At 38.8% G+C, this 18,372-nt stretch overlaps 1 protein-coding gene across 2 annotated transcripts in view; it reads left to right on the top strand.

The window, feature by feature from the left end:
- The window catches only part of LOC148033440 (uncharacterized), an 85,494-nt gene extending 77,522 nt beyond the window's left edge, over positions 1 to 7,972 (top strand). The window contains exons 9-10 of one of the 2 annotated variants that reach the window (XR_015691311.1): positions 7,203 to 7,336; positions 7,484 to 7,972. Coding sequence is in view for 1 of the 2 variants with exons in the window: in XM_087681366.1 (XP_087537492.1) it covers positions 7,203 to 7,214 (12 nt within the window). In the remaining variant the exon portion in view is untranslated. Of the gene's footprint in view, positions 1 to 7,202 lie in introns of both variants that reach the window. The other variant, XM_087681366.1, reaches the window with a different exon arrangement.
- The last annotated feature ends 10,400 nt before the right edge of the window (positions 7,973 to 18,372 follow it).

Below are 18,372 nucleotides of genomic sequence, written 5' to 3'. Positions count from 1 at the left end.
TTGATGTCCAGATTGTGTGGAATTCAATCTGCATGTATATAAAAATGACCAAATGTTGCACAAATTTTGCCCAAATTGCAAAAGCCCCAAATTGCACGGGGTCCAATGTGCCTCAATGTTGAGAAATTGGGTAAATTTCAGCCCAATTTGTGCATGTACATGAAAAGCCCCAAATCTTAGGGATAGAATGTCACAAATTCCTGCAATTTCCGAAACAGATTTGCTTGTCTTGCATGAAATTTCCCAAATTTGGGAAAAGCCCCAAATTTCTGGGCCTAAACCTGCCCAAAATTATACCCGTGCCTACATGCACGAACGCCCGTCAGTGGGCAAAGGCTTGTTTGCAGGAAACCTTTGAAAAAAGTAAAAATAAATTTGCAAAGGAAATGACGAATCTGCTCCTGTTGACCAGCCGCAGTCGTCGTGATCTGTCGCCTTGCAGACGCGTTGCAGAAAAGAAAAGTGCTCCCTAATGCCACGGGAGCTGTCGCCTGCCAGTCGCCTCGGGAGCTGTCGCCTGCAGTCGGAAGCTGCCGCTACTCAGTCGCTGACCTGCCACGAGCCTGAAAGCTGTTGTTGTCAAGATTGTGGGAGAGAAGGAAGGAGTCTCGCTTGAAGCTTTCTTGCTTGCACAATGGGGGAAGACACACAAGGGTGGAGGCTGAAAAAACAGTTTTCCTCTTCTTAGTTGTGTAAGCCAAAAGAACTCAAGTACAAAGAAATAGAAGAACCCTAGATATAGGTCTCAAACTAAACTCAACTAACTAAGGTGGCATACTAACTGAGCCACGAACTAGAGTAGATAAGGATAGCTATCATGTAGCTATTATTCAGGGGCGGTGTACCAACTGCATCTGCAACTGACAAGTCGGTGACATAAATACACAACGGTCACCCTGGCGTATCACGAGTGGAGCTCGATATCTCAACACTCCCCCTCGAGCTCAATCCCAATTCCTGCACACCAAGCAGGTCTCTGAACTTGCGCAACTTCTCTGTGCCCAATGCCTTCGTGAATATGTCAGCTACCTGATCCTCTGTGCTGACATAAACTAGATCAATAAGACCTAGTAAAACCCTCTCTCGCACATAGTGATAATGCACCTCAATGTGCTTTGTTCTAGCATGATAGACTGGGTTATTTGCCAAGTGTATACTACTCATGTTGTCACAATAAATGACAACTGGCCCATCTGTAGACTGATGCATATCATAAAGTAGCTTATGCAACCAAGCTACCTCACATGCAGCCATTGCTGCACCCCTGTACTCAGCCTCTGTGCTCGACAAGGCAACTGTAGGCTGTTTCTTGTTGCTCCAAGTGACTGCAGCACTCCCAAAAGAGAATACATATCCACTGGTAGATCGTCTATCAGAAATACTACCAGCCCAATCAGCATCAGTGTATCCATGCAACTGTATCTGAATCCCAGTCTCATAAAATAGTCCATACTGCAATGTGGACTTCACATACCTGAGTATGCGTCTAGCCGCATCCAAATGTGGTTTCCTTGGAGCCTGCATAAACTGACTTACCAATCCAACAGCATAGCTCAAATCTGGCCTGGTAATAGTCATATAAATCAAACTTCCTACTATGCGTCTGTACATAGTAGGGTCTTCCAGAAGCTCACCTGCATCTGTGCTCAGCTTCACATTTTGCTCCAAAGGAACTGAAATAGGCTTACAGCCTGTCATCCCATATTTGGACAGCATGTCCAATCGATACTGCCTCTGCAAGAGCTGTATCTCACTTGGTGATCTAATCACCTCAATGCCCAAGAAATAACGCAGCTCTCCCAAATCCTTCATCTCAAACTTCTGCTTCAATAGCATTTTCACATGAAGGATATCTTCAACACTGTCACCTGTCATAATCAAATCATCAACATAAATGACAAGTAGCATAATACCTTTCTCTGTTTTTCTCACATAAAGTGAGAAATCTGCCTTGGAAATCTGAAAGTCAATAATGACAAGATACTGTCCTTTCTTGTCAGACCATGCTCTAGGTGCTTGCTTCAAGCCATACAAGGCTTTCTTCAACCTGCAAACAAACTCAGGATGAACAGCATGCACATAACCTGGTGGCTGCTCCATATAGACCTCTTCTTGCAAATCACCATGCAAGAAGGCATTCTTTATATCCATCTGATGTAAAGACCATCCCTTTGATGCAGCCATAGCAATGACTGCTCTTACAGTTGCCATCCTTGCAACTGGACTGAATGTTTCTTCATAGTCAATGCCATATGTTTGTGCATACCCCTTGACTACTAATCTTGCCTTGTATCTGTTCACAGAAGCATCTGCATTGTGCTTCACCTTATAAACCCACTTACAGTCAATTGCATTCTTACCTTTAGGCAAAGGTACTAACTCCCATGTAGCATTTTCTTCCAAGGCATCCATTTCTTCATCCATGGCTTTCTCCCATTTTTCTTTTCCCATGGCTTGCTCAAAAGATGTGGGTTCTGGTTCCTGTATCACTTTGACCATATATGCATAGTGAATGGCTGTAAATCCATCATATTTCAGCCTATCCACAGGATACCTAGCTCTCGTAGACCTGCGCAAAGTAGGTTCACTCCCAGGTGCTCTCAAAACATCCCTGGTCTTCCTTACTCCAGGTGTAACAATAGAAGGAATACCCAACTCATCATCAATGCTCTGTTCTGAGCCACTGGATTCACCATCCACATAAGAGTGACCTGCATTCACATCAAACATGGACTGATCAACCTTCTCTTTTCCTTTTCGTGATACCTGCATACCACTATCTGCATTGCTTTGAGAAGATTCTCCTGATCTCAATCTGCCTGTCCATGGCGAAGAATGTGAACCACTGCTAGAGGACGCTCCAGGTCCACTAATATTTTGTGACTGCTGCTGTGAATTCTGTGTAGCATTACCATTTTGTGCATCTTCATCATCAATCACATTTACTGGTTTATACCAGCTACTCATCTCATCAAAAACAACATCTCTGCTCACTGTAAATTTACGAGTAGAAGGGTTATAGCATCTATACCCTTTTTGCTGCAGAGAGTAACCAATAAAGATGCACTTCTCAGCTTTTGGATCCAACTTGGATCTCAGCTCATCTGGCACATGTACATAGGCAATGCAACAAAAAATTTTCAAATGAGAAATATCTGGTTTTCTACCAGTATACCTCTCCTCTGGAGTCATTCCATGTATTGCTGCAGTGGGAGTCCTGTTCATTATGTAGACTGCTGTAGCAACTGCTTCAGCCCAATAAAAATCTGGCAAGTCTTTTTCATTGAGCATGGCACGAGATACCTCTCCAATATGCCTGTTTTTCCTTTCTGCAATTCCATTTTGTTGTGGGGTATAACTGCATGAATATTGCTGCTTTATGCCATGCTCCTGCAAGAACTTTGCAAACTCATTTGAGAGGTACTCTCCCCCTCCATCTGACCTTAGGCATTTTATTTGCAGACCTGTTTCTTTTTCGGCCATAGCTTTAAGAGTTTTGAAATGCCCAAAAACTTCACTTTTCTTTTTCATAAAATACACCCAAACTTTTCTGCTATAGTCATCAATAAAAGTGACAAAAGCATCCATGAGGATTAAATCTGACCTGCAAGCCCTGTTCAACCATTTGACCAACAGAAACCAGATTCTTGGTGATATTCGGGACATGAAATACATCGGACAGGTATTTCTTTTTCCCATCCTGCATAGACAAGGGAATTTTTCCAATCTGCACAATAGGATGTGCAGTATCATCACCACTCTCCACAAATCCTGGTTTTTCCATTTTCCTTGCATCCTCCATCCATTCTGCATGACCTGTCATGTGGTTTGATGCACCTGAGTCAACATACCATATATCATTGCTTTCTTCTGCACTTGTCACAGAATTGTTCATGTGCTGCACCATGAATAAATGCTCATTTCTGTCATCACCCTGTCTACTAGAAGATGCATAATTCCCTTGTTGCAGTTTTCCATTCATGATGTCATTCTGCTTTTTATAGCAGTCTTTAGCCATATGACCCATTTTACCACAGTAGTAGCATTCAACATTACTGTTTGCATTTTGACCTCTTTGCCATCCACCACGACCTCTTTGGCTCCCCCTGCCTCTAGAGTTACCACGTCCTCCTCCATAGGACTGGTTTTCTTGAGTTTGCTGCATATTCTGATTTCTACCACGGCCTCCAAATCGGCCTCCTCTACCTCTGCCTCTACCTCTTCCAGCATTTGAGTAGAAGACAGCTTCTTTTGAAGTTCCTCCTGAAGAAGATGCACCACCATTTCTCTGCTCCTCAGAAATTAGAAGAGCAATCAACTCCTCAAAATCAGGAAATCTTTCACGAACTGAAATGGATGTCCGAAACTGTGCATAATCCTTTCCTAGACCATTCAAGGTCACGGAAACTAAATCATCATCTTCCACTGGCGACCCAATGGAAGCAAGTGCATCTGCAATCTTCTTCACCTTCATGTGGTAGTCGTTGATGCTCATATTTTCTCTTTGCACATTGTGCAACTCTTGCTTGAGCTGCATTTTCCTGGCTTGCGTATTTGTGCTATACATTTTTGACAAAGTATCCCATGCCTCCTTTGGCGTACTTGCATCCTGAATATGCACAATCATAGAGTTTGAAATGCTGATAGACAGCCAGTACATAACTTTCCTGGCTCTCTCATGCCATGTTTTAAATGCCTGCATTTGTTGTTGATTGGGAACATCAGGAAGAACTGGTTCTTCTTCATTTCCTGCAACAAATTCCCAATATCCTTTTCCCATAAGGAAATTCGTCATTCTAAACTTCCATGCTTGGAAGTTGTTCTTGTCAAGCTTTTCAGTGACAATCTGTGAAAGAGAATCAGACGCCATTACAGAATACTGCAAGAAATTCTGTCACTGCAAAAAAACACAGCTTCACCCTCACAAGGGCAAATCTGCAAAACTGACGAAAGTGATATTTGACCACACAGTCACTTCCTAGTGACGATTTTGCATAAATAGGAACCAAGGATGATTCTGAAACTCCCAATGTCTCTGCGCACAAGCATACGATGCAATTTCTACAGTAACTTTTCACCGACCTGTAGAACAGTGGTCGCACAGCATAAAACTGAGCATTTTCCTGAGTGCGTGCAGAAAACTTCCGTCTGCAAAACAGGTCCCGAAATGGCCTCAAATCAAAATGGCCCCGAAATGGCCCCGAAATCCCGCAACATATACTGCCCTCTTGCTTCACCGCGAAGGGCGTCTCAACCTGAGACAATGCACTCCTGCAATTTCCGGCTGTGCTACTTGCAGAGATCTGCTCCCAAAACAGAAAATGAAAGCAACACTGCTCCTCTTACCAGACCACCGCGAGCTTGGCTTGCTTTCTTGAGCTCCTTACCACGAACAAGGCTCTGATACCATTTCAAGATTGTGGGAGAGAAGGAAGGAGTCTCGCTTGAAGCTTTCTTGCTTGCACAATGGGGGAAGACACACAAGGGTGGAGGCTGAAAAAACAGTTTTCCTCTTCTTAGTTGTGTAAGCCAAAAGAACTCAAGTACAAAGAAATAGAAGAACCCTAGATATGGGTCTCAAACCAAACTCAACTAACTAAGGTGGCATACTAACTGAGCCACGAACTAGAGTAGATAAGGATAGCTATCATGTAGCTATTATTCAGGGGCGGTGTACCAACCGCATCTGCAACTGACAAGTCGGTGACATAAATACACAACGGTCACCCTGGCGTATCACGAGTGGAGCTCGATATCTCAACAGTTGTCTGGTGTCTCCTGGTTCACACCTGCTTGCCAGATCAGGAAACGACATGTCGTCTGTCTAGAGATGATGTTTTTGTCCTGCGCTTGCACCCTGGAATTGTTGCCTGGCAGAGACGTGACTTGTTGACCTGCTCGAACTTCGAGAAGTACAAATGCCTTGACCGCAGCTCTGATACCAGTTTGTAGGAATCGATTAGGCACGGAGATTGAGGCAGACTGTCGTATGCGCAGTGAGAGACAGTGAGAGAGAGCGAGAGCAAGTAATGTAGAGTGTGAGCACGTTTTTGGTACAATGAGGAGTGTCCCACTTTAGGTTTTAGATAGATATATATATGAAAGTACAATGTGCTAAGGGTGTGTTCACACCTGTGCACGTATAAAAGGCATGATGGCCCTTTATTCCCAACATTTTTTGTGAAACTTCAGAGAAGGATGGATGACAACCTCTGGGCCGGGAAAATATCCCGCTCCCATGGTTAGCAGTTGGCACATGGCTAGGGTTTGGATAATGGTAGGCACAAAGTGGCATGTGTGAAATGTGGCGAGCTAGAGGAGACATAGAGACATTGTATATGGGACTGGCCTAGAGCTGACATATGGAGGAGAGGCCTCAATATATAGGAGCTTAGGAGTTGGGCACATGGCTTAGGTATGGGAGGGTTCCGAATTCCAATGGCAAGAGCAAGATGTGGTGAGCGCCCCGCTGAAATTAAACAATCCCAAAAAAAGGGGCAGTTAGATAAGCATTGACTGTTACCCATCTCACTTACCACTTTGGGCGCCAGGTTGTAATCTAATTGGGTTTCTCTATCCGGATGACAGAGTCCCTTGTAAAAATAGACTCATTTTCATGTATGAGACACTAATTTTAAGGCTGTATGTTTGTCAACGCTGTCTAGAGTTTGAATGTGCTACAAGTGGCTTTAACACGAGTTACTGTTTTTGATCTTAGGTTTTGATGTTCAAGCATCTGTCTTTTTGCATGTCTGGTTTTGACTATTTGAATGCGCATGGTTTTTTAAAACGTGATTTGCAATGTGTGTAACTGGAATCTATGCTTTGGGCGCCAGGTTGTAATCTAATTGGGTTTCTCTATCCGGATGACAGAGTCCCTTGTAAAAATTGACTCGTTTTCATGTACGAGACACTAATTTTAAGGCTGTATGTTTGTCAACGCTGTCTAGAGTTTGAATGTGCTACAAGTGGCTTTAACACGAGTTACTGTTTTTGATCTTAGGTTTTGATGTTCAAGCATCTGTCTTTTTGTATGTCTGGTTTTGACTATTTGAATGTGCATGGTTTTTTAAAACGTGATTTGCAATGTGTGTAACTGGAATCTATGCTTGACCTCTTTTACGCTGACAGTCAAGATGAATGGGAGAAAGAGACTTAGTCCTTGGCTGGTTTGCTAATGTGGTCAGTTGAAAATTATGCAGGTGGAGTCATGAAGAAACCAAGTACAACAGATGGGGTCATTCAAACAAAATTTTGGGAGACTGTTAGTACAGTTTCAACAAATACCTGGATGGCCTTTGTCATCTCCAGAGGGAAATTCTTCCGGCATAACAGAGTAGGCTTTTATTGGAGCTGACGTTTTCTATGTTTGGCTTTGCACATCAGACTTCACCATGGAGGACACTATATAGCAAGTACACAACTGCATGCTTTATGGTGGCTCCTATTCCATCACCAAATTTGACTTTTTTCATTTGTATAGATACGTGCATTATAATTGTTTATGCTGACTGCGAGGATGCTGGAAACATATCTGGAAGTTGCAAATTCTACCAAAATTTTCTCTGGTATGATTACGGCAGTTGCCATCTTCTGAGTTTTCTTAGTGGGAGGGAAATTTCTTCTGCTTGCTTCAGAAGGTATTCATGGTGAACTGGAAAGCATTTATACCTCTGTATTGAACTCCATAAAATCAGTGGAGGAGGTATTAGCAGTGCTTTCAAAAGCTGCTTAAGCTTGGAAGGGAAATACAGGGAACACATTTCTTTTCTCACATCATCTCTACATCTGTTAAGCTACACATTATCTACAACAGTCGATAATTTAGTTTCACTCCTTGTCTCAAGTCCGTAGTGTCAATGTATTAAATTCACTCATCAAGTCGGTCAAGTCAGTGGAGAGGAGTGCAGTCCATTTTGTGCAGCTCTCTGCTCTGAAGTGTATTTCCTCACATCTGGTTTAAAAAAAAAATAAAATTAGCTTTCTTTTCTCTTTTTCAAGAATAAAATGGGGTCGGTGCATAATGTTGAATGACCTGAGCTTGAAAGGCTTGTCAGAGTTGTGTGATACTCGAATTTCGGGGACACAAATTAGAGATTCTGGTTATAAGCATTCCTAGATGGCGTGTAATATATATACCTAATGAATGATCCTGTAGGTGAGGCTTTTCCAATTGGCACACGTTTTGTAAGGCTTTCTATGCATGACTTCGTAATGTGCAGGAACCACACTGTTGTTTAGGTGTGTTGGTTGTGTAGGATGTGCCTTTATGTGAACAGTATGCTTTAATAACATGTGCCTTAGTTTCTTGGAGTGTACTTAAGAATGTCCAAGGTTCAAGTCCCTCAATGGATGCCTTAGTTTCTTGGAGTGTACCTCAGAAGGTCCAAGGTTCAAGTCCTTCAATGGATGCCTTAGTTTCTTGGAGTGTACTTCAGAAGGTCCAAGGTTCAAATCTTTCAATGGAGCAGCTTTGTGATGCTTTTACCATTTAAGGGCGAGTAAGGTTGGAGTCATACCTGTACCCAACAATTAAAAATTCTGACATTATTATAAAAAATCTTGCAGATCACATTAAGGCTTTAGTGCACTTATAACTAAGGCATATGAGTGAACTACTGTAGAACACCAAAGGATACGCCAGATGTTGAATTCACTTACAAGGAAAGTGTCTGTTCACATATTTTTCAGTACAAAATCATTGGTATTTGCAATTGCCTTCAATATCTATCCCTTTCATGTGACATTGATGGAATCATGATTGGTCACAGCTTTTTTGGGACTCAAAAGCATATTAGCAAGATTGTAGTAATTGAAATTGCAGTTATTTCTTCACCAGAGTATTTGTAAGGCTTCTATACGAGAGCAATGTGTAAGGAAAGTAGTTATTGGGCTTTTTAGATTCAAGTTTCAAACCATTGCATGACATCCTTATGAGAACTCAATGTGACATAGTTTGCGTTGGAGTATTCACATGACCATCTACACTTGTATCCTTGATGTTCCAAATTCACATGACCATCTACACTTGTATCCTTGATGTTCCAAACTCTGCATATGTGCATAGACATCTTAGTGTGGGACATCTCATAGTAAAACATCCAAGGAACATTTCTAATTAATTTTGAAGAAAATGCCCAAGATTGTGCAAGTCTTGAAGAGGCTATACATGAATTATAGTAGAGAAGGGAAATAAGCTTTGATAAGTGTAGATGGTCCATAGTGATCGAAATTTGGTATAAAGGTGCATGAGTAAAGCTATTGTTATATCCAAAGCTAATGAGATGTTTGTCATGGGAATTTAGAATAGTGCAACAATGTATTGTAGTACATGGTAATTGAACATATTGATATATTGCCTAGAGGATTGGACACCTTCAATGATGACAATTTTCACAAAAAATTTTCCCATTTGAAATTACTCAACCAACAAATATAGGAATGTCATTGATGAGTGGCACCCCTTTTCTTGGTGCTTTAAATTGGCAAGTAGCATTCAATAGTTATTAATTTTTCTTAAATTGAAGTTATTGAAGATACCTCAATTGGTTGGAGCGAGCGAGTTGTGGGAGGTCAAAGGTTGAAAATGCACAATTGGATAGCTCTATGATGTCTTGCCCTTGAGTGAAAGATGGTGTTATTCGCATTGATAGATATTGTCGAAAGGCACAAATTTCACATTACAAAAGATAACAAATATAGGAAATTATAGGTGTTGCAATGGAAATTCACCCTTCCAAATGGTCGTAAGGTTTTGATCCATGTGGAGGAAAACAAGAGCTTTTAAATGTGAACAAGCTGAGATGATTAAATGTAAAGAGAGAGAGTTGCTCTCTAACATATATCCAATTTTGCAATGCTTGTTTCTTTACGACGAGTGAAAACTTGCAACACTAGAATGGATATTGAGAAATCCTTTCAATGAGGGTACTTGGAGTAATGATATTGGGCTTGCTTGTGTGAAAGAAAAGCAACCTACTCATCACACTTGCAAGTGCGCACATTGCTTGTATTTTAACTTGTACTATTACTCATACATGCATTAGCTTTGCTTAGATACCCATACAAAATTTGTATATTGGATACTAGCCTTTAAATGATTGATTTTACCTTTTGCTTCTAAAGAGATAATAGTGACTCACTTGATCTTTCCTTCTTGGGTTGACATTAAGTTAGGTAGTATATAGTGCATATTATGCAACAATAAATTTACCTATATTCTAATGTATTATAAATGTTTTCTAAGCCAAATCTAGTTGTCATTTTGGCATAGTTCTACGCCTTTGTCTAGTGGTGTCATGTTTTTGTTATAGCACATACCTTGGTTCTCCCATTAACAAGCAAGTAGCCCACAAACTATTTGATAGTGGATGACAACAATCTAGTTCTTTGTTCTCAACTTAGTAATTTTTACTCTTTAATTCAATCAAGGGGTAGCTATTCCCAAATTGAAGGTCTACTAGTAAAGCTTGTGATTCATAACCTAGATGTGGGTTTAAGCCTCGCAATGTGCATCATAGGTAGGGATAACTATCTTCTCTTGGAGTGTTCCTACGGTTGGGGGCCCTTGTCCCTTAAACACTTGGATGAATCCTCTTCAAGCCCAATTATGATTAGGCTTTGCATTTCGCTTGGCTTGCAAATTAATTTGGGGTCTATTGAGATGCCTACATTGTTTTATGGCTTATATCTAGAAGGGAGGGACCTCCCCTTGTGGGTGTTTGGGTGTCTGGCTCTAACAAAAAAGAAAAAAGGAGACAAGGGCTAGTCAATGCATTGAAGTTGAAGGGGTGTTTAATGTGATTACTGAAAATCTCTACTATTTCGTGTGTCAACACTTCTTTAATTCCAATAATGGACATTCCCATTATGGGATGTCTTCTCTTATGAATGCACATCATGCTATTTCGAGCATTTTAACCTACATGCACAAATACATGCACACATCCACCTTTTATAGATGGGCTTTGGTTAGCCATAGAAGACACTTTTGGAGGTTAGTGAATCTTTAAGGCTTAAATTAAGGCATAAGCTTTAGATAAGCATACACTTGTCATGTATTTAGTGGAGAGAGTAAACACCAAGGTATAACAAATCAAAGCATTGTAATTGGGTTGCATATGAAGCCCAAGTGATTGAGTGGGCATACTCATTCCATTCAAGATGATGAGATAGGCTCCTTCTTATAGTGATGTTTTTTTAAGTCAAAGGCTCAAGATCGAGATTAAGGTATGTCAAACCTTGCATGTAGTAGCATGTGTCAATATTGCTTGTATTAGTAGCAACATTGATCCACATGGTGACTTCACCTTCAAGGCTAACTTTGATAAGTCATATAAATTATTGTATATCTCCACTATCATGCCCTCACTAGTGAATAACTTGAGATTGAAACAACTAACGTGCACACATACAAAAACTTTCAACTTTAAAATTTGTGGGTGTTTTTGAAGGCTTTTGAATGGCATTTTCTTAGAATTTAATTGAAATGGGCCCAATTTAATATTCCTTCTCTTTCAAAATTTAGAGTGTTTTACCAATCCTCTTGATTTGCTTAACAGTAAGGTACATTGATATAATCATAAGGGCCACTTGACATGAAAACAAAATCAGTATATTGAAAAATCGTGATTGATATATGTTTCGATTCAATTGCTAGGTCTATAGGTATAATCTTAGTCATGCCAAGGACGTAATGATAGTATTACATGCATAGGCAAAAAAGTTCATTAAGTTAGCCCTGACTTCATATATAATTGATAGTTTGACTAAAATTTCAATTGATCTTAATGCAGTAGTGAGGTAATATCAATAATGAGAAATGAAATAAGCTAACCTTAGTTGGCTTGAAGTACCTTTTAGTTTTTTAACCCTTGTTTTGCATATGGCTATATAGCTTCTTTAACTAAGGAACTATGATGTTACATTTTAAGAACATAAGAAAGCTCATGCAACCATCTTAGAATTTGTGTTGGTATATTTGGAGTCACTTTTGATATATGAGTATACTCTCCTTTATGTTTTGAATTGTTTTCATCTCAACATTGATAAAAAATTTCAACTCGGTAATAATGCAAGTAATTCTAATCACACACACACACACACACACACACACACACACACACACACACACACACACAGAGTTGCAAGTGTATGTGGCATAATGCTTACAAACTCATGTATATTAAAGCTTATTCTATGTGCCAATAACTAATATACATGAAAGGATCTTCTCATCGTAAGCCTCTATCATAGCGACATCTATTAGGAACTGTAAGTGGTGAGATTGGGGATGCATTTAAAGCAATGATGAGATAAAAATCCCTCTCCATTTCACTATCAAATCAAGCATTCTTAATTGATACTGAATTTTTTTGTTGGTTTCTATTGCCATTGTGCTTGCTTAAACTTGAGCGCATTCTCTTGATTGAGTATAACATGCCCTCTAATTGACTTACTATTATCTAAGAGCTTTGCATTAGATGCAAGTAAGAAAGATTAATCATAACACATAGATACACAAGCATTGCACATTATGCACAATAGTTTCTTTTGAAGACATAAACTCTTGAATTTAGCATTAAATTTTGTCAAATAGTTATCCCTCTTCTTGTTTAAATTGCAAGTACAATTATAAGCTTTACTTTTTTTCCCCCTGCTAGAGCTTTAAACTAGCATATGATCATATTATAGTCAATTTGTATGAACTAGCTTTAACAACACACCATTAATACGCTAATCTCCTATTCCTTGTCATATATTAGGTGACACTTCAACTTTTCTTAAGACTTTCACATGTTCGTATTTTTAACTTCTATAGTGAGAACATCGATTATATTTAAGGCACTGTGAATGAAAATTTTGGCTTTTGATGCAATACATAAACTTGGTTATTGTTGAGATGTCAAGCTCAACACAAGATGACGCTCATGTACCTCAATGAGGATTTCCACATTCATATCACTGGCATGGTCAATAACTGCATTGGCCTATGCTGCTAATGATACAAGGCATGAATGAAGATTTTAGCTTCTAGTGTAATACATAAACTTGGTTATTGTTTAGATGTCAAGCTCTATGTGAGTTGACACTCATGTATGTGGTTGACCATTTCCGCATTCATCTCACTAGCACGATCGATATCTACATTGGCATATGATTCTAGTGATACTTACGACCAGAGATTAGGTAGTCCACATACTTGAGTTATGGGATATCTATCTAGTCACCTTGCTAGTTAGTGTGTTCACACTATGGAACACTTGTACACGATTATGTTGTATTTTTTCCTTCGTCTTTTGTAGAATGTTATTGTGATGTAGAAGAAGAGAAGAAAAAGAAGAAAGATTAGGCTTTTCAACTTCCAGTCTTGAGTTCATTCTTTCTGTGTTGTGTGACTTGGAAGATCTCAAAGTCTCCCTCTCCACCTATCTTTTCTTGGTATTAGAGCCTCGTCTAGGTGAGGAGTTTTGAGGTGCAAGTAGAAGAGTCTATAAGGAAGCCTTCATGTGGATCACACTTATGGAGATATTTCTCATGCAACCTTTGATTGATGAGCCATCTTTGCAAGCATAGAGCAGTGGAGGGAGTGTTTCAGATCTACAGTCTAAGCCATTGTGGTCAGATTCACTTCAGGAAAATTTCGGCATTCATTCGAGAGTTTGAGGTCATTTGTGTGCCAATTTGGCGAGTTCAAGAACTTTGCAAACCTTATCCATTTTGCAAACATATTGCAAGTATTGGGTGTGGTAGACAATAATTGTAGACTGTTAGAGACTACAAGTGTTGCCCAATGTATATCTGTATATTGAAGTCAATATAAGAGCTGACCATTTAGCTGAATTAGCAACTTATTGAGAATAGCAATTTTTTTGGTTCTAGTATACAATGTCTAAGAGATTTACTCAAATTATTAGTGACAAGATTGACAAGCATAATGTTCATGCTTGGAAGCTCAAAATGATCAATTTTCTTATGGGTAAAGATTATAAGGACTATCTTGAAGAAAACTTTGCAGAGGCTTCAGAGTTGCTAGATGCCACTCACAAGTAGGCAAATGCATTTGAGGAATGAAACATAGGAGCTCATAAAGTTATATATTGGCATTCCTTGCAAATAGTCTTGCATGAAGCATGGAATTACATTTCAATTCGAAGTTAAACAATGTCAAGCATAGCAATATGTCCATCAATGATTATGCATTGAAGATTAAGAGCATTGTTGAAGCTCTTGGGTTTGTTAAAAGGAAAGTTGATAATGATGATATAGTAGTTGCATATTTGGATGATCTAGGGGAGCAACACTACAAGTAGTTCCAAATCTCCATCGACACAAGAGAAATCATTCCTAATTTTGTAAATCTTACATCTATTTTGACATTAGAAGAGAATAACTCGAGTCTTGTTGTATTCTCGTCACAAAGTAAGTTAAGTTTAGAACATGTGCTCCACTCTTAACACATGTAGAGGCAAAGGTCGCGTTGGTGGACACAATGGGAAAAATCAAGGGCATTCTTATGACTTAGAGGAGTAGTGACATACAAGTGGTAGAGGCCAATCTTGAGGTAGAGGGAGCCATAGAGGATGTGGTACACATAACACAAGTTGTGATAATAGAGAATACTACAATTGTGGTTAGAAATGCCATCTTTCATTTGACTATCTAGAAAAGAAAAGAGATAGAAATGACAAAATGAAGAAAAAAGCATCACCATTATGCATCTAGCATATGGATTGACAATGAGAAGCTATTCATTATGTAGCACATGATGAATGCAGACACATCAACAATGAGTGATGACGTATATTATGTGGATTCGAGTGCCTATAACATATGGCATCACATGGAGAATGACTTAGAGAGAGAAAAAAAATCTTGAGATACTTATTTTTGTGAAAATAGTTGACAATAGAATGAATCCTATTACTCATGTCAGAAGTGTTCCACGTTCTATGTAGGATAGAAGGCTTAAGTCTTTGGTTGATATAGCATGTGACTAAAATTACAAACAATTTGGTTTGGTGACATGTTAAAGTATTTGGATGTATTGCATATGCACATGTTCTTGATGAGCTAAGAAAGAAGCTTGACCCAAAGGTTGAAAAGTTCATGTTTATTGGTTGTTCCCTTGAGAAAAAGGATTATAGCTTATATAATCTAGTTACATGCAAGATATGGGTGGGAAAAGATAGGATTTGACGAGATCGGTTGTTGTATATTTTTGAAAAATAGGTTGTTGTGGATGATGTAAAAGAAAAAGTGGTTGTAGAATACGTAAGTCCACAACATATATTGAGTGGGACTAGTAGAGTTCTCTTCTTGAAGCTCTATTGAGAGACCATGAAGTGATAGTTTACATGTCAATAACACTTCTACAAGTGTAGAAAACATATAATGGAATGGAAGAGAAAAAGTGATTGAGCAGTGGTGTATGTTAGATATTTCTACATGTTACTCACATCTAGATGGTGAGTTTGATGGCTTAGATTGGAGTACAGATGAGTTTGGGATTCCAATTGTCCATACACTTGGTGTGAGGAAATCTAGGGTCAATGTAAAGGGATGTAGGCTACTCTATAGGTGCATGTGTCAACTAGAGTGAGATATCCTATGTAGAGGATGATATATGAGAGTTTTGTTACTCTCCATTATACATGTATGGCAAGTGTTGTAAAATCAATTAAGCCACTTGTTTTGAGGAAGCCATTGGTCATGTGCATTGTGAGAGCACCGTAGATGAGGAAATAGTTGCATTAGATAAAATCAAAGGTACGATTCGATACCATTGCCTAAGGGAAAGAAAACTATAGATTGCAAGTGGGTCTACAAATTAAAACATAATGTAGATGGAAGTGTGAGAAGGTATAAAGCAGGATTGGTCACCAAAGGTTATGCATAGACTTATTGGATTGATTATGATGAGACATTTTCTCAAATGGCAAAGATACCAATTGTGAGCTCTACCATCACATGGCTACATTAAGAGGTTGGGTGTAGGATCAAATGGATGTAAATAATGCATTTTTACATGGCGAGTCATAGTAACTACATATGGGGTAGTCACATGATTAGTTTGGTTTACCTTGATTATGTGTATGTAAGTTGTGTAAAACCTTGATTATGGGGTAGTCACATGATTAGTTTGGCTTACCTTGATTATGTGTATGTAAGTTGTGTAAAACCTTGCATGGGTTGAAATAGGTACGAAGAGCATGGCATGCCAAGAAAACACAATATCTTATCTCTATTGGTTTTCATGTTGGAAATGCATATCACTTACTTTATGGGAGCCATAATGTCGAGAGTATTGTTGTATATCTGGATGGTTTGATAATTGAGAGTGATAATGTACAAGAGGTGGAGCATGTGAAGGGTCTTTTCAAGTGGAAATTTGACAAGAAATTTGTGGGAGAGATAAAGTATTTTCTTGGAATTGAGGTGATCAAGACATCTAAGGGGATATGGCTCTCACAAAGATAGTGCATATTAGATATGTTAACAAAGTATGGTATGGTAGCTAATTGAGGTGACCAAGACATAAAGATAGTTCATCTTGGATATGTTAACAAACTATGGTATGGTAGCTAATTTTAGTGTCATTGGATTGAAATGTGAAGCTAAGTGCTAATATGGGTGAGATATTGGAGGATTCCATAATGTATAGGAAGATGGTGGAAAATTTGATCTTCACTACTATCACTAGATCATATTGTAACTACATGATGATTAATTTAGAGAGTCATATCATGTAGGTTCCTCGTAAGCCTCGCTTCAAAAGTGTGAGACATAACTTGTGATATATGAAGGCCACATTGGATTATGGTATCTTTTATGAGGCTGATTCAGTGGTATGAGTATTTGGTTACATGGATGCATATTGGACAAACAATGTGTTTGACAAAAAGTCTAAAAGTGGTTATGTTTTCCTTTGTGAGTGGGGTTGTGATTTGGAGCAATAAGAAACAATGCACTATTGCATTATTGAGTATAGAGGCAAAGTACAAGGGTACTACTATGGCAACATGCAAGGTAGCTTGATTGCGAAAGCTACGTGATGATTTGGGGATACGTGTAGAGAGAAGAGTAATAATTTATTGTGACAATTTAAGTGGCATATAGTTGGCAATGAACCCAATTTTCATGCACGTGCAATACACATTGAGGTTCATTACCATTTCATTAGAGAGAGAGTCTTGGGAGGTGACATTGATCTCATATATGTGAGCATAGAGGAATAGGTTCCAAATATTCTCACCAAGGCCCTAGGAGTAGAAAAGGATCAATAGTTTTAAAGCTTACTTGGAGTACAGGTCATGGAGTTGCGTTTGAGGGGGAGTGTAAACATATTAAGCTCAATATGGGTTGATGCACACATACTTGAAAGATCATTTTTGCATTCATATCATTGGCATGGTTCGTACTTGCATTGGCATATGCTTCCAATATTAATTTACAGTTGGACATCACTTAGTCGACCTACCTGAGTTATGGGATATCTATCTAGTCATCTTGCTAGTTAGTATATTCACGCTATTGATTACTTGTATTTTTACCTATATCTTTTGTAAACTTTTATTGTGAAGTAGAAGAAGAGAAGAAGAAGAAGAAGAAAGAAAAGGGTTTTCATCTTCTTATCTTGAGTCCATTCTTTGTGTGTTGTACGCCTTACAAGATCTCAAGCTCCCTCTCTCTCCAATATCTTTCTAGTTATTGTTTCCTTTTCCCATTTTGACTTTTCAAAAGTAACATATATATAGACATACGTATGTATATACATGTCTAAGTGCTTACATTATGTGCATGTACATACATACATGTGTATATACATACATCTATCAAGATATGCCCATTTAGACACTCGAAAAACACCCTATCTTTCATTATTTCTCCCTTTTGTTAACATTGCTCATTAGGGCTATGTTGGTATAATGGTATGGTGACAATGTGATTTTTTCTAAAAATTACGCCTAGTGAGGTTGAGTTAAGTTTGCTACTTTTAGAAATAAATGTTCATAAGCAAAAAGGGAAATGCTCTTGCAATACATACACCCTTGTTTCTATTATAGAAAGCAAGCAAAAAAGGCTATTAGTTGAGATCATGATTGTGATAGTTGGAGAGATTTAGCCTAATGGTATGCATGTGATAGTTTGAGTAGCTAGGAGATGTTGCTTGAGGTCTTCATCTAGGGTGCCTTCCTTGGGGTTTGATGCTTGTGATTTGGAATGATGGGGAAGTAGATGATGAATTTTGTGCTTGTTTCTATTATGGAAAGCAAGCAACGAAGGTTATTAGTTGAGATCACCATTGTGATAGAGAGATCTAGTCTAATAGTATGCATGTGATAGTTTGAGTAGCTAGGAGATGTTGCTTGA

This window comes from Lygodium microphyllum, chromosome 7, assembly GCF_053477565.2.
Source record: "Lygodium microphyllum isolate KBCC chromosome 7, Lygodium_microphyllum_v1.1.10, whole genome shotgun sequence".
NCBI classification, from domain to species: Eukaryota; Viridiplantae; Streptophyta; class Polypodiopsida; order Schizaeales; family Lygodiaceae; genus Lygodium; species Lygodium microphyllum.
Note: the sequence above shows the minus strand (reverse complement) of the source record. Positions and strands in the feature narration are given on the sequence as shown.